The sequence below is a fragment of the Megalopta genalis genome, chromosome 5, assembly GCF_051020955.1.
Source record: "Megalopta genalis isolate 19385.01 chromosome 5, iyMegGena1_principal, whole genome shotgun sequence".
In the NCBI taxonomy this organism is placed as follows: domain Eukaryota; kingdom Metazoa; phylum Arthropoda; class Insecta; order Hymenoptera; family Halictidae; genus Megalopta; species Megalopta genalis.
In genome coordinates, this window is record NC_135017.1 from 16,569,210 (window position 1) to 16,590,228 (window position 21,019).

Sequence of the window (21,019 nt, forward strand, 5' to 3'; positions counted from 1 at the left end):
CGGGGCAAGCATGCGGTTCAGGTGAACGATTTATTATTACCCCCACTGGTTCTTTCGCTCTCCGATTCTACCGATTCTTCTCTTCCTTCTGTCCTCTTCGTCGTGGTCTCCTTCCACGTTGCGTCCTCCCACCACCGTCACCACGACCACCACCTCAACCACCACCTCAACCACCGCCTGATCGTATAGCGCTCTCTCTCTCTCTCTCTCTCTCTCTCTCTTTCTACCAACCAGTTTTCCTCTTTCTCTGGCGGCTCGTTTTTCTTTTTCCAACCAGGAGGCGAACCGCCATCCTTCTCAGCCTTCTCTGTCACCACGTCACCACTATCGTCCCCATCTTCCATTTCTTTTTCATCTCAGTCCCGCTCCAACCTTCTACCATCTATTCGACTCTTACCGACAAACTGGCTCTGTCCGTCTTCCTTGTCGTACCGTTCCTTTTCCTCCGATGCTCGTACCAACGTCCATGCCGATTCCTATAATGCTAGGAATGCTGAGATCTCAGCTGCCCCCCCCCCCACCGTGGTCGTTACCAATCGCTGGAATCGCGTTTACGCTGATTACAACTTCCAATAACAAGTTCCCTTCCGATTTAGGGAACACACTCCCTATTTATGCAGGGCGGAAAAGTTTCTCCATAAAACGAAACGAACGGACGAGACGGAACGAAACGAAACGAGACGAGACGAGACGAGACGAGACGGTACGACACGGCATGGCACGAAATGTTCGTTGGCGCGAACGAGCGCGAACGAGCGCGTACATAATTGCCCTACCATGAAATAATTGTGTAACGCACGCGTTGCCCTTGCTCGAGACACGTCGGGATCAAGAGTAACGAGACCCTTGACCCCTTCATTGAAACCTAATTCCTGTAATTTCATGACACGGAAAACATTTCCGGAAATCTCGGACGAGCCAGACTCCCGCGACTAGATTGTGTCAGATTCTATCGTATTATCTATGTCCGCTTAATTATCGCTATCGAACGTTTCTTGCTAATTCCCACGTGGGAAACAAGAAAATTTGCTCGATTAGATGACGATCCGTTTCGATCCGATTCGTTTGCAATTGCTACACACTGTGTACACGCGTGCACGAGTTCCGTGCATACGAATTCGCGCGACGATTAGAGTAAAGCTGACGTTCGAATGGTCCGATTTAGCTGGAACAGTACTCGCACGCGTACTCGAACGTGGCAATAAACGCAACAGCTGTGAATTGTGTACAGTATGAACCCAAACAATGAACATTTTGTTATATCAACGAAGCCGATTTATTTGCTAGATCCTACAAAAACGGCGACGCTACAGAAACATAGAATACTCGGTGGAATGCTAAATCTAGAATTATCTGTCGATTTCGCCGAAAACAACGTCCAGGGTGCCGATGATCGCTACAATATCGGCGACCATACAACCCGGACCCATATGACGCAACGCGGACAAGTGAGCAAAGCCCGGAGCTTTGATCTTGCACCTGTAAGGCTTGCTGCTACCGTCGCTTACAAGATAAACCCCAAATTCTCCCTTCGGTGCTTCGATCGCGGTGTAGGTGGCACCCGGAGGCACGGCAAAACCTTGCGTGAACAGCTTGAAATGATGGATCAAAGCCTCCATACTGGTCTTCATTTCCTCTCGTCGCGGCGGAACTATTTTCGCATCGTCTATTCTAACTTCGCCCGGTGGCATCTTATTTAGACACTGATATATAATCCGCAGCGATTGACGCATCTCTTCGATGCGGCAAAGATACCTGCGAACAAACGCGATATTACTAACAGAAGGAAAGAACCCCGGAGTCTACAATTTGCGCAACGATTAGAGCTCCGAATACCGAAGCTAACGATTCTACTCCCTTCTCGGGGCGGACGGTTAATAACTTTTCGCATATAAAAGTCAAAGTTTTTCACCCGGTATAACCTTCTTTTCATTTCATTTTTTTGTTTTTCTGGAAATACACGCGTAGCTGATCGTTTGAAAGTTACCTCGATTAAAATTCCATGCGAGAACCTCGCGTTTTAAGTCGATTCCATCGAACGCATAGAGCCCGCGTAGTCCAACGGTGTATATAAACACGCCTACCTGTCGTAACAGTCGCCATGTTTGCCAATAGGAACATCAAAATCAACGAGATCGTAAGCGTCGTAAGGAGCAACTTTCCTCAAATCCCATTTGATTCCCGAGCCGCGCAACATTACTCCGCTACAACCCCAATTCAGCGCATCCTCCGCAGATAGTACTCCAATGTTGCGTGTGCGAGAAATCCAAACTCTGTTCGAGGTCAGCATGTCTTCTACCTCGTCCAAACGTTCCGCATATTTTGACGCCCATTCGTATATGTCGTCCATTAAACCGAGCGGCATGTCCAATGAAACACCGCCAGGACGGACATAAGCGGCGTGCATTCGTGCACCGCTGACACGTTCGTAAAACTCCATCAGCTTCTCCCGCTCTTCGAACAACCAGAAGAAAGGCGTCATAGCGCCGACGTCCAACGCATGCGTTCCAACGCCCATAATGTGATTCAAGATTCTTGTAATCTCACCGAAAAGTGCTGAAAGTATAAAGAAGGGTTATTAACACTGCCCTGCCAAATCGTCGAACGAACGAATCTTTTACGATTACTCTCGATCGGTCTACCAAGATGGCAATCGCTTACTTCTAATATATTTCGCTCGTAACGGTACTTCTATGTTCAGCAATTTTTCAATAGCCAAGGAGAAACACTCTTCGTTACACATCATAGAAACGTAATCCAGCCGATCGAAATAAGGTAAAGCCTGTATGTAGGTTTTGTATTCTATCAACTTTTCTGTACCACGATGCAAAAGACCTATATGTGGATCGGCACGTTGGACGTGTTCTCCGGAGAGCTCTAAAATCAATCGCAGTACACCGTGCGCGGCTGGATGTTGAGGTCCAAAATTGATGACCATGTTTTTAAGATCTGCCTTGTCGCTTGTATCGACGAGGTATTTATCCCAGAAGGATTTTCTTGGATAGTAGCACCTTTCGTACTCCACTGCCCGCGCAATTTCCTCACAGGTCGGATAATACTTATGAGCGTCCCGCTGCTGACTGAAATATTTGGTACATTTGTGTCAGAGAATCAATTTTTTTAGGTTATAAAACGATTACATAATATTGCATGTATATGTATCTACATCGCGCATTTACATTTGACATCTTCGAACGTAAAACTCGTCACGTTAATATCACCTTCCTATGCAGAACGAATTTCCTGTCCTGCAAGCAGTAGCGCACAGTCCTTTCTCGTTCCATAATCCAATAAATCCTTTTCGTGATCGTAGAACGGATGTCAACGCTCTGGCCGCCATTCTGGATATGGTCGATCAGAGAGGATGTTACTTTGATAGTCGTTACTGTTACTGTTACTGTTACGTTACGTTACGTTACGTTACGTTACGTTACGTTACGTTACATTCACTTGGTAGGTTCGCATCGGCAAGATGCTGTGCCTATCTAGCACAAGCTTTTCTTTCTCCCTTCTGTAAGTGTCACCTACTTCGTGTTATCATTATTATTTTCAACGCTACGCGATAGTACGTATTTAGCTACCAACTTATAATCTAAATTCCAAACTCACCTTGAACGCCTTCTCCGGCTACTGTCGACCAAAGAATAAAAGGTTCTTGTCACTCACTCGTTCGTCGGATTTTCGGTCTCGAGCTTGTTGTCAACCATTCTCAACTGCAATTGGTTAACTTATCGTTGCAACGTACGGAATTCTAGTGCAATATGTACGTACGTATAACGACAGCGACAAATCATCTACATAGCGACATTCCAAATTTAATCTAATAAGCTAATACCAATGTGTACATATGTACATATAATAAATATCAATGTACACGGGAATAACCCAAGTTTCGAATCTTGAATCTAGCCTCTTTTGGAGACAAAATGATGCTCCGTTTGGGGTCCGTACAGCGCCAATTAGTCCGGTGGCAAAACGCTCAAACTGTTAGCCAAAATCAGCTGTCGGTAATATTGGCTAACAGTTTGAACGTTTTGCCAGCGGACTAATTGGCGCTGTACAGACCTCGAACGGAGCTTCATTTTTTCTTCGTAAGAGGCGCCACAATCGCCCACTTATGCACAACGCAGGGTCGCCTGTAAACATTAATTACGACAAAATTAGAGCATAAACAACTAAACCAGGGGTACGGGGAATTATTCAGGAGAATCTGCTGTGTCGATATCGTGCAAGAAAACCAAACAAGAATAGCACAAAATATCATTAGTCAACAGAGAATATGTACTCAACCAAAATTCGAAGAGCAATTTAATTGCGTTTCACAATCTAGCCATTTGTTTCTTTTTTTATACGATATCTATGCAGTAGATTCTACTAAATAATCCTGTACCCTCTATTTATTTATTGTATGCCCTACTTTTATCATAATTCATTGACGACACAAGGTGACATAACCACATGTACATACATTTAAAGCATTCCAAGTATGCATATAAGTTATGCGCGCTCTAGTCTCCTCTTAAATTTCTTCGATTTGTTTCCTAACAGTATACATGTTTTATTAAACTTACGTGTATACATAGTTTATATTTTAGAGTAGATTATAGTTTATATTTTATTCTGTCCACCTATGAGAACAATGTTGATTGGTGCAGACATAATATAATCTCATTTCTTCTTCCGCTCGCCTGGTCTGTGCTTGGAAAAATACAGCTTCCCTGTGATTACACTTTGGACACGGGTGTTCCTCTGTTCTCGGTAAAGTAGGATCTGATATCACATCTGCTACAATATGTGTTAGTTCGCTGAAATCACAAAGTTAAAATTGCACTTTTTCTGTGCGCTATCCAACATCGTGCACATGCATCGCGTTACGATTACTTACTCAATCTCGTGCATAATTTTGTTCACATAAATACAATTACTATCGGCCAGTTGTTTGAAATCGCAGTTTCTACACTGTAAAGGTAATAAAGAATTATAGTCTTCCTAAAGGGAAAGTAACACGTACTTCTAATACTTACAGCATACATCAGTACTTTATTTTCTTTGTCTTCTTTAGGATACAACATATTATTGCATTCCTGACAAAATCGAATACCAACAAAACCTGGTCCGTCATCGTGTGTATCGTATCCAGTTATTTTTGACATGATGTGCGTTTAATTCTAATACCTAAACAGTATAGCTTCGTCTTTATCCTAAATATATCGTTCATATTCCAAATGAATGTTTACAAATTGTGAAAAATCAATATTATGTGGTACGTATCGTTGATACCCATACATTACCGTAGAAAAAAGATATACAAGACTAGCGTTGTAAATATACTACATACATACATACATACAACGTGACACGACGAAGAAATTCTCACATTATCCTTTCAAAACCATAATGGCGATTTGTTTAGTCACGTGACCGATCTCTTATTCGCCCGTTTTGTAACATGTGCATATATACACATGTTTGATTGTTCGATGTTCATCCGTTCTGCTCGCGACTAACTAATATGTGCGAAGTGTTTGTTAAAAACATAGGTTTTGTTTAAACGTAATTTATTTAATAAAACGAATAGCTATACACTGTACATACGTACATATCAGCCAATCCCAAGGTGCCCATAAAAGTAACTAAATCATGACACGTATTCGATTGGTTACAAATTCGAACTAACATTTTGATGGCAATTGGACAATTTTCATGGGATTGTTAGACATATTCATACGTACGCATGGAATATTTAGTCTGGAAAAAAATGAATCAAATTTATTTATTAGAGTATATGGACGCGCATGGAATCTATACTGCTACAACAGTACGTACTTATTGTTGGTAGCCCATAATTCGGCTTTGGAATACATCGATGATACATACACAGATGATATTGTACATACAACAACAAAGTGTATTGTATATATTTATGTTATGTAGAATGGCGGCGCGTCTCATCACGTGATGAACTTCTTATTGGACCATTTTTTGTCGGCAAGGAGAGACATACCTTAGGCCTTAGGCCTTAGACCAATGGCCTAAGTCCTAAGGTATGTGCATACGTACTAATATGTATGCATGTGTTCTGATTCCCAGAAAATTAATTTGAACATAAAGCTAACCACGTTCACTCTTCCAGGTTGAATACCGTATTAGTTTCTTATGCTCTTTCAAGAGACAAAGCATTTCTTTTAGATCGCCTATCATTTTGATTGCAAGCTTAGGCGCGTTTCCATGAACAAGTCGAATTCGTACACTTTCTATGGAATTACAACTAGACGCATACATACACATATCTTAAACATATATTTTCTAAAAATATCAGCGAAATATTTGATCGGTGAAAACGAGTGAACACATATTATATTTCTCTGAACATAGAAAATATCTGTTAAAATTGTTAACAAGGTCTCGATGATTTTTCGCAGATATTTGATCCACACAGTATAGATTTCTATCGATGTTGTCAAAACTATTCGATTGAAACCATAAAGATATTTTTCAAAGATTCGGTAGTAGCGCTATAAATTCTACGTGATATTTCTAAAGGAGGAGGACGTGTACCAATGTGTACATACACAATGTATGCACGTACACGAGACGCACGAGCACCCAAACGCGGATTTACGTGCGCGCGCGCGCGTACGTGTAGACGTGTGTGTACGGTAGAGCAGTTTTGATACGCGTCGGGCGTCGGGAGTCGGGAGTTCGTTCGTAAGAGTTTTCAGGAAAGACAAGAGGTGCGCTGGTGTTCCACTAAGCTACCCCCAGCCTTACTACCCCCACCCTTCTGTTCGAGCTCCCCTAGCTAGTGCAAATCTCGGCGGATGAATGTTTTCTTAAGGGATTCTTCCCGAAAGCGACGCGAAAATCTGAGAGGAGTCGACAAAGCTGAAAATTCGTGAGTGAAACCATTTATTCGAAAATTCGTTCTATTTTTTGTTCCCCGAGTCCTGAAGTTTGTAGAATTCGGATTCGTAAACTAAGAAGAAAGACTAAACTTGTGTTCAAGGCGTTCCTGGGGGGTGATGACACTCACGCCGACAGCGTCTCCCACAAAGATTTCACCATTTTTCTATATGGAACGAAATTTTACATTTCTCCATGTATATCGTACATTTTTTGGTTAACCTGTCGGCTAGTACGCTTTGAACACGTGATTACGATAAACGCCGCGTAACTGGAGTTTGGGTTTGAACTTTTTTTTCCAAAGAATTTGCTTAAACATTATCAGCGACCGATTTGTTTTGTTACATGTTTTCTCAGAGATAATGCTACGAATTTCTATTCGAGTTATTTTCACATGAATATTTTTCTTTGTAACCACATTTCGTTTATATTACCAATTTCTATATTTCATTCAGGTAGATATTTTGTATTTCATAAGTATGATGGATTCTCTTCATAGTCGAGAACACACACCGTAATCATCAAATTATTCTAGCCATGTTGCATGCTATTGTTACGGTAGCACTTGCACATTTTGTTAATCAAACTATATATTTTCCATTAATTTCTCCAACTTTTCTTTGTTACGTCCGTTGACATTCAAAGGCTTGTTCTTATCCTCGAGTCTTGCCTTTTGGTCTTTTTCTTTTACAAAAGTTCTTATTTGTTCCGGCTTATCGATGTACTTTATTAAAGTTTTTTATGTATACGTGTACAGGCAAACGTACACGAATCGAATTGGATCGTTTCAAAATTTATCTTTAGCAGATCTCTTCGCGCGACGTTAACTTTTTATCAGAAATAAAATGAAATGTTTGTATACGAGAAAGAGAAATGAATTCTTAAAAGCATAAAGTCATTGCGATATAACATCAAATTAAATTATACGTTATCGTCGAACTTATTACATGTTATACTTGGAATAGAAGCGTATCGGTTGCTAAAGAAAGTTTACATCTATCTTATCGTTGTAACGTTTCGTCGTTCTAACGATCCGTCAAGAAATATATGTACAGTGTTCGAACTATAGCGAATACTGTAAAGAATTTTTATAAAAAAAAAAAAAAAAAAAAAAAAAAATATATATATGTATATATATATATATATATATATATATATATTTTCAACGTATCGTCGCAACAGTATAATTAAACTGCTTGTTAATATTGACAGGAAGATTGTTCTAAGAAGGTACCATAATGGAGAGTGGAAGTATCTTGAATACCCCAGGTAATTACCCTGGTGGGGATCGTCAACAGTTTTGCGTTTCCTGGAATTCTCATCAGTCGAATATGCACAGTGCGTTTCCTAAATTGTTAAGTTCCGAGCAATTTGTCGATGTCACTTTGGCTTGCGACGGAGGTTCGATAAAGTGTCACAAAGTGGTATTGTCAGCCTGTAGCGATTATTTGGAACGTTTACTGCTAGAAATACCATGCACCCATCCTATTATCTTTTTGAGAGACATGAGAATGTGGGAACTTCAAGCTTTGGTGGAGTTCATGTATCGTGGAGAGGTGTACGTGGAGCAACAGCAGCTGGCAAAGTTAATGCAGGCTGCTGAAGTATTACAGGTAACGAGCGATAGATTTGCTTTGCTATTTCCACGAATACTTATATTTATCCGACGAAGTAATTTTTGAAAAATGCACGGAACGGTGCATCGATCGATCCCGATCTGACGATAATATATTTTGCTCTAGATTCGTGGTCTATCGACCCAAGGAAACGATAACACTTTGAGCGAAACTATTCCTCAACAGTGCGATTCGAATACTCCGTCGGCTGCTCCGTCTACTACCACGCAGCAGGATGGAATCAATTTTAAAACGGAGGAAACTCATTCGGACGACGGAACATCGAATGCTAATTTTCTGGAGGCCACGTCGATCGCCGCATCTAGTACAGCCAGTGCGCCATCGCACACTAGCACTCCGGTGTCGCAGAACCCAAATTCGTCGAATTTTATGAACATGGAGCACAGCGAAGCGCTCCAACATTTGGAAAAAGCGCTCAGCGCTTGCGAAGCGACTCTAACCGAGACCCAGGGAATGGTAAAGATGGAACCGGACGAGCAATTTACTCAGCAACAGGATGTAAAACCGTACTCGATCAGTATGGTACCGAGCAGTAATTGTAATCCTAGTAGCCCGTTTCCTGCAATCGAAGGTGAGAAACGAAACGAATATCCATCGCGTCGTAGTTCGAAAGAACAAAGATATCTAAACGCGAACGCGCAGAGGATCGGGGGTAGGCGCGTGCACCGTTTAATCGTCGTCTGCTTCACTCGTAGGTTACCAGAGACGACAAAGACGTTCGGAGGAAGAACTGAAACAAGCTTCGGACATGGTGGCACGTGGTATGACGTTTCAAGTTGCTTCGGAAAAATATAAAATTCCGATAAGTACGATTCGATTCTACATGGTTCGAAAAGGTATATTGCAAAGGCGAAAACGCGGTCGTGGTTCAAGCAATCTTGGCATGAACAGTCAGCCAGGAAGCCCGGCAAGTCCGCCGTATCATATGATGAATTATCGTTTGCCAGAGAGCCTAAACTCCAGCCTACCGTAGTGCTATAAGAGAAGTAGCGAGTTTTTAGACTTGAGTTGAATCGAACAAATTTTTTATTGCCGTATCGGAGCTGTTCCAGACTGTCATTCTTCCCATGCTTATCGACTCACACTGAGTTATCCATTCTTTTCACTCCATCGTTCACGACCGGAAAAACGGTCACGCATATCTATTGCGAATGCGTTTTCGCCGAATAATTAACTATTCTCCATACATTTATTGCATTTACAAAGAAGATAGTAATTTAATAGAGAATAATTGACAATGTGTACGTATCGTACACGATAGGTATGATTTTAGTCTAGAACAGCTCGACTCCGTGTACATAAGCAGCACCATACGCGAGCTTTCGGACGCAGCATCTAGACAAAAGGAAAAAGTAACGAGAAATAATGGAATTAGAAGCAGAACGCGCGAAAGAGACTTGTCGCGTCGGCTGTTTTTTCGAGGTTTCTCCGAGTTGTTCTCGATCATTTTGCCAATTAATTTTTTGAAACGAATATTTTCCGCGACGTCGTTTGATTCGATCGAGTACTATCTCGATTCTTGATTTTTGATTTTCGACTTTCGTTGATTTTCTTTTCTCTGTCGCGACGACGTAAAAGGAAAGAAAACAGAAGAGAAGATTGTGATGCGACAAGTGTCGATGCGGCGCTCGAAGGCCACTCGTACGGTTCAGTTTTGGGCCGTGTTCCGTTCTTCTACTTAGTGACACATACACCTTGCGTACATGGATAGCGTAAGAGGTATTTTTTTGAGTCCTATACACAGATTGCTACAACAGATTTACATAACACGGTTCATAGAAAAAGATTGAACGCGTCACGCGAACCATATTTTTACGATCGCTCGAAAAATCTTTTTGATAATACGTATCCGTATAGGGTAGATTCTTTTTTATTACGTATTTATATACATAGAAGTACACACGCACTGACATACACCACGTAACACGGACATGCATTCACACGCTCCCGGACACGTACACACGTGCTCACGTGCACACACGGATAGACGGGGCGGAGAAGAGAGGATGGGTGCGAGAGAGGTAGATAGATATATATATATATATATACATAGATATATATACAATAGATATAGACACGGACAGAGACAGGCATACATACGATACCAGAGACACACACCCGCATACACACGCGCGTGCGCGCGCAAACACGTCGGTAACATACGTATGGATTGTGTTGGTTGTGTTTAAGAGTGAACCGGTGGTTACAGTTCATCGTTAATAGGAGATTATAGCATTTTGACTTTCTCACTATCTAGATATTGTTTCGTTTAATTTGACGCGAAATCAAGCAAGACGAGAGAGAGAGTAGTAGAGGTTTGCGGTTGAGAATAGCTTGTTATAATATTACAAGAAGATCGTAGGCTTTGTCCATGAACGAATTTTAGTCACTACGTTCAAGACTGGTCGTACACGGCTGATTCCCAACCACGTCGAATTTGATTATATACTGGAAAATCTGAATTGATTATACCGATATTTTTGTAGAGACCTTGTCGTGGTACGAGTCTTCTTTCTGCCTTCATACAAGTGCTCGCGCTCCAATCTAATTCACCCATACATATATATACATATATATATATGTATATTATTCTTGTATCAACGTACAATCGTACAGTCGTACACAGGTATATACATATATGCATGCGCATGTGCACCGATGCACTCACGCACGCATTCACGCACGCACGCAGCCAGACATAGGCACGTAGCCACGTAAACGTACCACCACTTGCTCGGGACTCGTGCTCGAACACGTACGCGTACACGTACACGTACACACAGCAACACCATCGCTACAAAGCGTAGATACGCGAATACAGGATGAAATGTGCGTGCGTGCGTGCGCGCGCGCATTTCTACACAAGCGTACACATGTATGTGTACAGGTGAACGTACACGCGCGTTATACGAATATAATATAATAATACATGTTGGTAATTGTGGAAGCTCGATACTCGGTACTCGGTACTAAAAACGGTTGGTACTTGTTCAAAAAGTTTACGGTTTAGCTTATAATCGAAAAACTTATAATCGATCGTCAAAATTGACCAGTTTTCATGAAAGCGACCAAACACGGCTTTTTCGATCGTTTTGTGAATCCTGGATTTGCCTTTTCGAAAGATTATATAATTAGATATCGAAGATCGGTGGCGCGCGTTCGGTCAACCAGCAACTGCGCGTCTATACTATACATTATACAATACGTGTACATATACTTTTTAACGAGTACATTGGAACTCGTTCGCGCGTACGCGCATACATACGTACGTACACGGGGTTGCGTATCTCTGCAGGCTTGCATGCATGTACGAATGCACGTGCGCGCATTTATGCACGTATGTGTACATATACAGACGTATATAAATTCTCGCGTGCACTCGGTCGCGAAAGAAACAATATACGATACGACGGATGCCTTGTCACCGTTTCGTGTTTTCGACTAGGATTCTGATTTCGAATCGTTACGATAAAGAATAAGAGCGTTTTGGAGCATGCACCTAGCAACAACACGAACGATTGATGGGCATATTACCCGAGTATATCTATACAGAGAACGTACACGCGCGCACAGAAGGTACTTGGACGCGAACACACACACACACACACATACGCACGCACGCACGCACGCATACGCGCACACGTTGATCACAAGGGACATAGGACACGACAGGAGGACATTGACACAAATGTAACGTAATCGTACAGTGTATTGCCTTTGTTAAATAGCATTCGGATAAAGCCATATTTTTCCATGCAATGCAATAATCCAGCAAAATAAATTACCGTAATTGTGAAACAGCCTAAAATAGGGAAGAGTGCCAGATAAAACAGAGAAAAAGAATGAGAAAGAATAGGAAGGAAAAGAGAAGAAGAGGGTGGGGGGGGGGAGAAGGGGAGAAAAAGGAATGAAAAGAAAAAAGAGAGGAAGGAAGGACGCGAACGGAGGAACGGCGAGGAGAAGCGCCGAACGTAAAAGGGAGAAGAATACGTGGGCGAAGGAAAGGGAGGAAAAAAGAGGAGTAGGAGAAGACGAAGGAGGAGAAGAATAATGGGCGTGATCGATGTAAAACGATTTCCTACCACTTAGAACATATTTGCCTTTTATTCTGGCCTCGTGATAAATCCTCACTTTATTTATACTCGACAATATACTGGATACCGTGCGAAGGAACGACTAAATTAGGATAGGAAACTTGATGAACCAATGATTTCTCGCGGTACACTGCGAGTCCTAAAATTCCACCTCGTTCGCGTGAATCGTTGCGAACCCGGAACTTTGGGATTTTCTGGAATTTTCGATTCGTTTCCTACCCTACATTTATTCTCTCTCTCTCTCTCTCTCCCTCCCTCCTTATTTCCCCCCTTTCTCTCTCTGTCTCTCTCTCTCTCTCTCTCTCTCTCTCACACACACATAACACACACTCTCTGTCACTCTCCTTGGCTCTCTCGCTCTCACTCCACGTCCTCTCTTGATCTCGATCAAACGAGTAGCTGTGCGACGCGTGGTGCTCCTTTACCTTTGTCTTCTTTGCGTTGATCCTAATCCCTGCTTCTTCCAAGACACGCTCTTCCTTATTTTCCTTGCCTCGTTTCGTCGCCGTGACCGCGAACGAATTCTCTGTAAAAGAGTGTACGAATCAACGTATAGAAAGAAGAAAAACGGGAGAGGAAAGCGAGGGTTGTTGCGGTTTTTGGTCGCGTTCCGATCAGGATCAAAAACAAAGTAAACGCGCGAGAGCAAGTAAACGAGAGCGAGAACAAGCGACGAGGTAGCGTTTTTATCGGCGTGTACAGCATTGTTGCTTGAAAAAGTTCGTATCGCGTGAATCATCGTTCAAAAAGTTCCAGTTGACAAAGGTTTTATACAGATCTATTAAAAACCAGTATTTCAAACCAATGAAGAATAATTAGTTTTCTAATAATAAACAGTACATTTTACGTGAACTTAGAAACAGTGCTTAAGTCAGTAATGCTCAGCGTATGTAACAAATATTTTTAGTGGAAATCCGTGTCATACTCACGTGAATTATAATGCCCTTAAAATATGTAACTAAACTAAATTAAACTAAACTAAACTAAACTAAAATAAAATAAAGTAAAATAAAGTAAAATAAAATAAACTAAAACTAAACAACAATCAAAGAAGCATGGACGATACTTGACGACTATTATTAATATAGACGTTTTCTTAGGAATACATAGATCGTAGCCATTTTGAGGCAGTTTACGTTATATTTAATTATTACTCTTTTATGGCGGTATTATTATTTGTAGATAGAATTTGCGATTATACTTACTGCGATGATCGGTCGATGATCACTATAATTAAGGTTTCTTTTTACAGTTACCGAGATCAATGTCCTGCGAACGACAAGAAACTCGATCGATCGGTCTTTCGTTCCTCCACTCTGCGACGTGGTATTTCTCTTCGTCTCCTCTTGTCCTTTCGAAATCTTTGATCCTCCGTCGCTCGGACGGAAGAAGAAACTCTGCGAGAGTCGATCGCGAAATTGCCCCAACCTTTTTGCAGCGGATCCTTGTTCTCCATATATATATATATATATATATATATGTGTGTGTGTGTGTGTATAATTGATCGGTCGATCGGTTCCTTGGTCGTATCGGAATCGCGAAGAACGTTCTATAGATATTTTTCGACGAAATCACAAACCTATAAAAAGAACACGAGTAAAAGTCCAATTTTCTAAACGCAGGTTCCTTAAGACTAACGAACTCTCGACGCGACCGTTGCAACAGGTTGCGACAGTTTGCGACAAGTTGCACGCGCCCGACGATCCGCGCATACACCGATGCGATTATCCTGCATATATATCGTATATACGTGGCATCGCGTCGAGCGGGAATCGCCATTGAAACGCCTCGTGCTCCTTCGAAATTGTATTCTCCGTTTGTTTTCGATCGGGACGACCGCGCACCACCGCTCGACGCGATACGCCCGTCGAGAATGCACGGCCACGGATGTCGTTGCCGTTCCCGTTGCCGCTCCCGTTGCCGTTACTGTTGCAAATAGACGAATAAAAATATTAGCGATTAGCAACGAAACGTTAGGCGAGTCGCGAAGCGTCGCGTATGCGCGTTGATCGCGGTCGCGGTCGTTGACGATGAAGAAAATGCCGGCGGTGCGCGTCACCGTTCGAAACAAATCGAAAGAAGAAGGGAAAAAGAAATTCAGAATGATATCGACTCGCTTTTTTTGTTTTGGTTTCCGCTTCGGTTACCGTTTCTAGTTCTTATTCCGCTCGTTTTTACAGTTTTAGCGCCGATCCGAGAAACAAGGAGACGCGAACACGCAGGACAAAACCGAACAAAAAACAGACTAGAATAGATAATAGAGTGTAGGATAGAATAGAGAAAATAGGACAAAACAGAACAAAATAGAACAGAATAGAACGGAACAAAACAAACCAGACCAGTTCAGAGTATGTAGGTAAAGAGAGGGTGAGAGGGGAGAGAGAGAGAGAGAGAGAGCGCGCGCGCGAAAGAAGAAAAAGGTAGATAGAAAAGAGAGAGATAGACGATGCGGCGATCGTTTCAGCGATTACCGATCCGATTTTGAGAGGAAGCATATTGCGATCGTACAGTCTTATTATATCCAGAATATCGACCGATTTTCTTAAGCGAGATCATTCGGTAAAACAACGTCGTAGCAACAGTAATAAGCGTTCGAAGTTTCGAATCGCAACATACATGCACTTCTGTACAGAATTTTTCGTAGGTTGCGACGATTTTCATGAAAAAAAACTCAGCACTTGTCGGCTTCGTGAAATTAAAGTATTGTTGTTTCATTTACGTATAAGCTGTACGTTAAGGAAAAAAAATTGCTTATAATTTTAGGGTCGTGTAACGTGTGTTAGCGAAGCATGCTTCTAAGTAGAAAGATAGGACAATGCTATAACAATAATTATTATAATTAAAGTGAGTTAAGAGTATAAGGCATTTAATAAGTGCAAAGTATTTCTTAATAAAAGTACTTCCAAAAACGAGAAAGTGTACAGATTGTTTGAAGAGTCCTCTATCTATCGTACGCGCGCGTCTCTTTCCAGAGATATCTCGAACCGCGTCGATCGACCGACGCACCTGGTTACCGGACGCGAATTCGCGTGGACGAAAGACGAAAGAAAGTAGAAGGATGATCGGAGGACGCGACGGTTCCCCGGCAACACCGGTTGTTTTCAACTCCGACGATCGGCGAGAATCGAAACGTTATCGAGTGTTCGACCGTTCGAAAAGCGTGCCTCGGGTACACGTGGTCGTATGGTATCGTCGTCGTATCTCGCGCGAGATCGCCTCGAACCGGAAACTGAATCGCGAGCTCGATCGTCGCGTCGACGCGCCGCGCGACTCGACGCAACGCGACGGTCGACTCGATTGCCAAGGAAATCGCGCAACGGGGCGTCGTTTCGAACGTAGGATATTTTCAACGAGATTCTCGGGAGAGCCGAGGAGATCGGAAACAAAGACCGCGTATCTTGGTTCCCGATCGCGAGGACCGCGCGGTTCGCCGTCACGCGGACGAGAAGAAAGGCGAGAGAGAAAGATAGAGGGAGAGAGAGTGAGAGAGAGTGAGAAACGAGGGAGAAACGCGAGCAAAAGTACCCGCTGCGAAAATTTCTGCGAAGCAAAAATTGCGCAGTTGTCGCGAGCGAACGAGTCGGTGCGCACGCTCCCGCGCGTTCCCTTTGTGTTATTTTCGGGCGGAATCACCGTTTGAAGCTTTAAATAGGACCGACTTTCCGACCGAGAAGACAGTTTGTAACACAACCGGTTCTATATGGTGGAGCATCGAAGATTATTCACTGTGAGTAAACAACGTCGAAATGTGGAACGGCGATCGCGTCGGGAAACGTCATCCGTCGTGTTTAACCCGTCCGAAACGACCGAGAGAATCGTCCAAGAGAATTCGCTTTCCGCGACGACGTCGACGACGACGACGACCCGTGATTCGTTTTCGTAACGGAGTTCGCGTCACGCCGTTTTTTTCCTCGAAGCGGATCTCGGCTTCTTCGAGGAAGAAGCGTTCGCGAAGCGCGTTCGAGTTTCAACGACGATTCGAACTCGCTCGGACTAGATTCAATGGTCGATGAAATAGACGCGAGATCGTCGCGTCGAACGAAACCACGGTCCCGCGATCCGAGAGGATCGATCGAAATCGTCGGGAGAAACGCGAGGTCCATCGCAGCCGAGAATAAGCCATCGGGTCGGTCGCGATCTCGATCGATTCGCGGTTCCGTTATCATCGCTAAATTTGTGTCGCCGTCTTGGCAGAGTTTCGGCGTTTCGATCGAGATTTCGATTGTTCGATCCAACTAGATTCGATTCGATTACGATTCGATTCGATTCGAATCGACTCGCGAGGCGCGAAACTCGAACGGCCCTCGACTTCCGGCGCGCGGCAACGCGGCGCGCCGTGACGTCGACGGCTCGCGCGGAGCTTGCGACAACCTTTTTCTGTATTTAACGATGACCGAACACGAGCAGGAAGAACGAGGAGAACCGAGATCGAATCGAATCGAATCGAATCGAATCGAGACGACAACGATCGCCGATTCTGATCGTCCGTGTTATGATTTTTCCTTTCCGGTGACGACGCCCGTAGATGCCGACCGAATGCATGGCGAGCCCGTTGCAGCGCGAACTAGCCGACTCCATAATACGGTTGAAACCGCTCGACGAGATCCGTATTCTGCTGGCGTGCGGGGCGAAGGCGAACGAAGCTGTCACTCAGGGCTTGAGGCCGCTGCATTACGCGGTGTGGCAAAAGTACACGGAAGCGGCCCAATTGTTGTTGGTGCGCGGCGCGGACATAGACGCGACCGACGAATGCGGCTATTCCGCGTTGCACCTCGCCGCCGAGCACGGCTACGTGGACTTGGTGAAGCTTCTGCTCGACCACGGTGCCAAGGTCGACCATCGAGCGGACACCGGGGAGCTTTTCCCAAGGTAGAATTTTCGATCGCGCCGAAACGATCTTCTCTCCTCTTTCGCTTCCTCGCGCCCGTCGACGATCGATCGGCGACCAAAGCTTTCCATAGGATGGAACGCTCGTGTTCGTGGACGGAAGAAGCGAATGAGACGAAGGACGGTCGCGTCGGCGAAAGAGATATCGCGATCGGTGAAAGAGAATCTCGCTTGATCGCGCAGGACGACGATGTGCGACGAACCTCTGCGGCTCGCTCTGAAAAATCGGCACGTCGACGTCGCGAGAATCCTGTTGGAAGCTGGCGCGAACCCGAACAAACGTTATTTCTTCGGTTCGGAGATCAATCTGGTCTCGCCGTTGGATCTGCAATGCATGGAGCTGTTGCTGGCGTTCGGGGCTCAACCGAACACGAGGGATCGCGCTGGACTCACGCCGTTGATGAAAGCCTCGAGATTGCCGCAGGTAAATCTTCTCGTCCGAGCCGCGACGATTCTCGGTATCCTTTCGAATCAGCGGAGAACGTTCTCGCCGACAGGGCATATCGTCCGTGTTGCTTCTGTTGAGCTACGGCGCGGACGTGAACTCGATGGCGGACGCGAGACACGACTACCGGACCGTTCTCCACTACGCGATCCTCGGCGGTGATCCGACGGTGATCGATCTGCTCCTGAAGCAGGGCGCTCGACTGGACCTCGGGCCCGAGTATCAAAAGCCGACGGCTCTCGACTTGGCCATTCTCAAGGGGGATCCCTCCATCGTTCGGATGCTGTTGAGATCGGGTGAGTTTAAGCGCGACGCGACCACCCCCGGCATCGTTTTCCTACGGGCCTTCGAACGGATGATCGCGAATTCGATGCGTCCTCAGGTGCCGACGTGAACGCGACGTCGCCGATCATCGGTTCTCCGCTCCACGTCGCCTGCGCGGACAACATTCCAAACAGACTGGAGATCCTGACGATGCTGTTGGAGCGAGGCGCGGACCCGAACCTGGTGATACGCAGCGACGAGGGCCCGGCGTTGCGTCCGGTTCTGGCCGAATACGTAGCCTCGAACGAGAACCCGTCGGTCCAGGTGGTGGCGCTCTTGCTCAAGTACGGTGCCCGGGTCGTGATCAAGACGCAGTTCCGCGACCCGCACGGCATACTTAACTCGCTCCAGAACACGGCGAACAAGCCGCGGCTGCTGAAGGCGTTGCTGGAAGCGGCGGAGAGCTTCGATCCTTGCATGATACGGAGATCGAGCAGCCTGACGGACGCGCAGAGGGCGATCGTGATGGAGGCGGCCAGAACTCCGTTGCCTCTCACCCATCAGGCTAGGTTGATCGTCCGGAAGCTGTGCGGCACCAAGTTGCCCAAAATCGTTCACAAACTTCAGCTGCCGCAATCGCTGAACCGTTACCTGCTCTACGACTTCCATTAGGTTTTTGCCAAGCTTTGCCGACCCCGCGGAATAGCCGCTATCGAAGCTGCCGTTGCTTCCGAACAATTCGCCGCGGCGACCGATCGCGGCGCGGGCCCGTGGGCCCGTAGGCCCGTAGGCCCGTAGGCCCGTAGGCCCGAAGGCACGGGACGGAGGACGCGAAGCGCGCGGTGCAAACCGCGGTTCGTTTCCACTTTCTAGTTTCCAATTTCCAGCCGCTTTTCCCGATTCCGACCGCGTCGCGCTGTCCGCCGAACCGACGACATCGACGTCGAAAATCTGCCGCCGCGTTTCGGAGTCTACGAAGAAACCCGGCTTTCGAAGAGAAACTCTCGCCGCTCGCTCAAATTGTCGTCGCCTCGAAAGGTTGCCTGCCGTTCGTCGCATCACCGTCCACGTTTTTACTCGTTTCGCTTGAATCGACGCGCGACGGCTCTTTCTACGCCTGTCGCGTCGACCGGTCGATCCTGTAAACGGAAATGGAAAGAAACATCGAACGTAATTTTCTACTTATACGCGGTATCCATCCAACGAATTCGTCGTTACACCCAACGTTACAACTATGTGCGTATGTATATTCGGGAATACGTATTCTTCGCCTGTTTACGACAACGCGTACAACGACCATGTACAGCCCGATCGAGACAACCGCCTCGACGATCGAACCAATAAAGGATAACTGGAGGAATACCTCGTTTCTATACTCTTTACTTTGTAGTTTATCGAGCTCGAGCAAATATCGTCTTATGCGGCATCGTCCGATCTGTCGCAAACTTGCCTCGCGACTAAAATACTCGATGATACGTCTACCGGTATATCTACATACTAACAATAAGCTGCACGCGTACACAGCCGAGTTTTTCTGCCCTGGGCCATCTTTCCGAAACGAAACGCTTGCGACTTGCGGCGAATTGACGTCATTCGAATGACGAGCATTCTCTGTCTTTGTCTTTTCTGTTGGCATTTTGATCGATCGTCGCATTATTTATTTTACGCGCGAAACTGTTTCTCAATGCGCATACGTATACGGTATACGGTGATATAGTCGCTGACACGCGCGATCGTTGAAATACCGTGCACCCTGTAGAGTCATCGGGTGCTAGCGATTCTACGTTACATCTATCGAAGCAACCAATTTTATTTTGATCGCGATACGAGTACCACCGTGTTATTTGGTACACGGAGCAAACGCAACATCGGGACCGAAAACGATTTAAATTTACCGCCACTGATCGACTTGTAGCGCCTCTTGCGGCGAAATCTCGAAGCTCCTTTCGGCGTTCGTACAGCGCCAATTAGTCCGGTGGTAAAACGCTGAAACTACTAGCCAAAATTACCGACAGCTGATTTTGGCTAACAGTTTCAGCGTTTTGCCATCGGACTAATTGGCGCTGTACGGACATCGTTCGGAGCTTCAGTTTTTCTCCGGAAGAGGCGCCACAATCGCCCACATATAAACAACGCAAGATAATTTAAATAACATTGATTATGTCAAAATTAGAGCATAAACAACCGAACCAAGGGTACGGAATTGCTCAGGAGAATCTACCGTGTCGATACCGCGTTAAAAAACTAAACGACAATGACGCAAAATATCATTTAGTTAACATAATAGTTGACCAAACTTCGAAGAACAATTTAACTACGTTTCGCAATATTGTCACTTGTTTTTGCATACGATATCGACACAGTAGATCCTCCTGAGAAATGTCGTACCCTCGGTTTAGTCTTCTGTGCCTTAGTTTTCCCAAAATTAATGTTTTCAGTCGACCTCGCAGTAGGCAGGTAGGGCGACTATGGTGAACAATCTCTTTTGGCAAGAGAATTTTCTAGAAACTGGACTGTTCCCATTATTGTTGCATACGATAGATATTGTCAGGATCGAAGCTTTGTATGTCGTATCAGAATTCCATATTTCCTTATACGTAGAATTTAGTCGAAAGTAAATTGCAAACATTTAGGTATAAGTATAAAGTAGTTTGTACTCGTTTCATGTTCTCTGTCTAACAAGGAATGAAGGGAAACTTATGTGGGTCTCCTCATTGAACCAGCAGCAGCATTGCTAGTCACCGATGAATTACTGATAAAAATTAGTTATTGCTACGTCTCTATGTCAC

The 21,019-nt window shown here is 44.7% G+C and overlaps 4 protein-coding genes across 8 annotated transcripts; 2 read left to right on the forward strand and 2 right to left on the reverse strand.

Annotated features, from left to right (window-relative positions):
- Positions 1-1,252: 1,252 nt before the first annotated feature.
- Positions 1,253-3,913, reverse strand: ND-49 (NADH dehydrogenase (ubiquinone) 49 kDa subunit). Of its 5 annotated transcripts, none has more exons than XM_076522183.1 (6): positions 3,772-3,913; positions 3,610-3,713; positions 3,222-3,341; positions 2,662-3,080; positions 2,085-2,556; positions 1,253-1,755 (listed from the first exon to the last, which is right to left on the reverse strand). In XM_076522183.1, exons 3-6 carry the CDS (start codon positions 3,338-3,340, stop codon positions 1,350-1,352), a joined length of 1,416 nt encoding a protein of 471 aa, XP_076378298.1. In that variant the 5' UTR covers position 3,341; positions 3,610-3,713; positions 3,772-3,913; the 3' UTR covers positions 1,253-1,349. The 5 variants fall into 5 exon arrangements, with proteins under 5 accessions (XP_076378298.1, XP_076378296.1, XP_033338658.2 ...); XM_076522181.1 differs by having other exon boundaries at positions 3,222-3,511; XM_033482767.2 differs by having other exon boundaries at positions 3,222-3,524.
- A 620-nt stretch (positions 3,914-4,533) lies between these two features.
- Positions 4,534-5,434, reverse strand: RpII15 (RNA polymerase II subunit RpII15). The gene is made up of 4 exons (XM_033482754.2): positions 5,292-5,434; positions 5,025-5,175; positions 4,886-4,959; positions 4,534-4,805 (listed from the first exon to the last, which is right to left on the reverse strand). Exons 2-4 carry the CDS (start codon positions 5,151-5,153, stop codon positions 4,616-4,618), a joined length of 393 nt encoding a protein of 130 aa, XP_033338645.1. The 5' UTR covers positions 5,154-5,175; positions 5,292-5,434; the 3' UTR covers positions 4,534-4,615.
- A 1,257-nt stretch (positions 5,435-6,691) lies between these two features.
- LOC117227475 (uncharacterized) lies at positions 6,692-15,550 on the forward strand. The gene is made up of 4 exons (XM_033482746.2): positions 6,692-6,895; positions 8,116-8,516; positions 8,646-9,111; positions 9,236-15,550. The coding sequence occupies exons 2-4, from the start codon at positions 8,142-8,144 to the stop codon at positions 9,511-9,513; spliced, it is 1,119 nt and encodes a 372-aa protein (XP_033338637.1). The 5' UTR covers positions 6,692-6,895; positions 8,116-8,141; the 3' UTR covers positions 9,514-15,550.
- A 145-nt stretch (positions 15,551-15,695) lies between these two features.
- LOC117227474 (ankyrin repeat and SOCS box protein 16) lies at positions 15,696-19,592 on the forward strand. The gene is made up of 5 exons (XM_033482745.2): positions 15,696-16,361; positions 17,160-17,503; positions 17,705-17,945; positions 18,019-18,262; positions 18,349-19,592. The coding sequence occupies exons 1-5, from the start codon at positions 16,335-16,337 to the stop codon at positions 18,900-18,902; spliced, it is 1,410 nt and encodes a 469-aa protein (XP_033338636.1). The 5' UTR covers positions 15,696-16,334; the 3' UTR covers positions 18,903-19,592.
- The last annotated feature ends 1,427 nt before the right edge of the window (positions 19,593-21,019 follow it).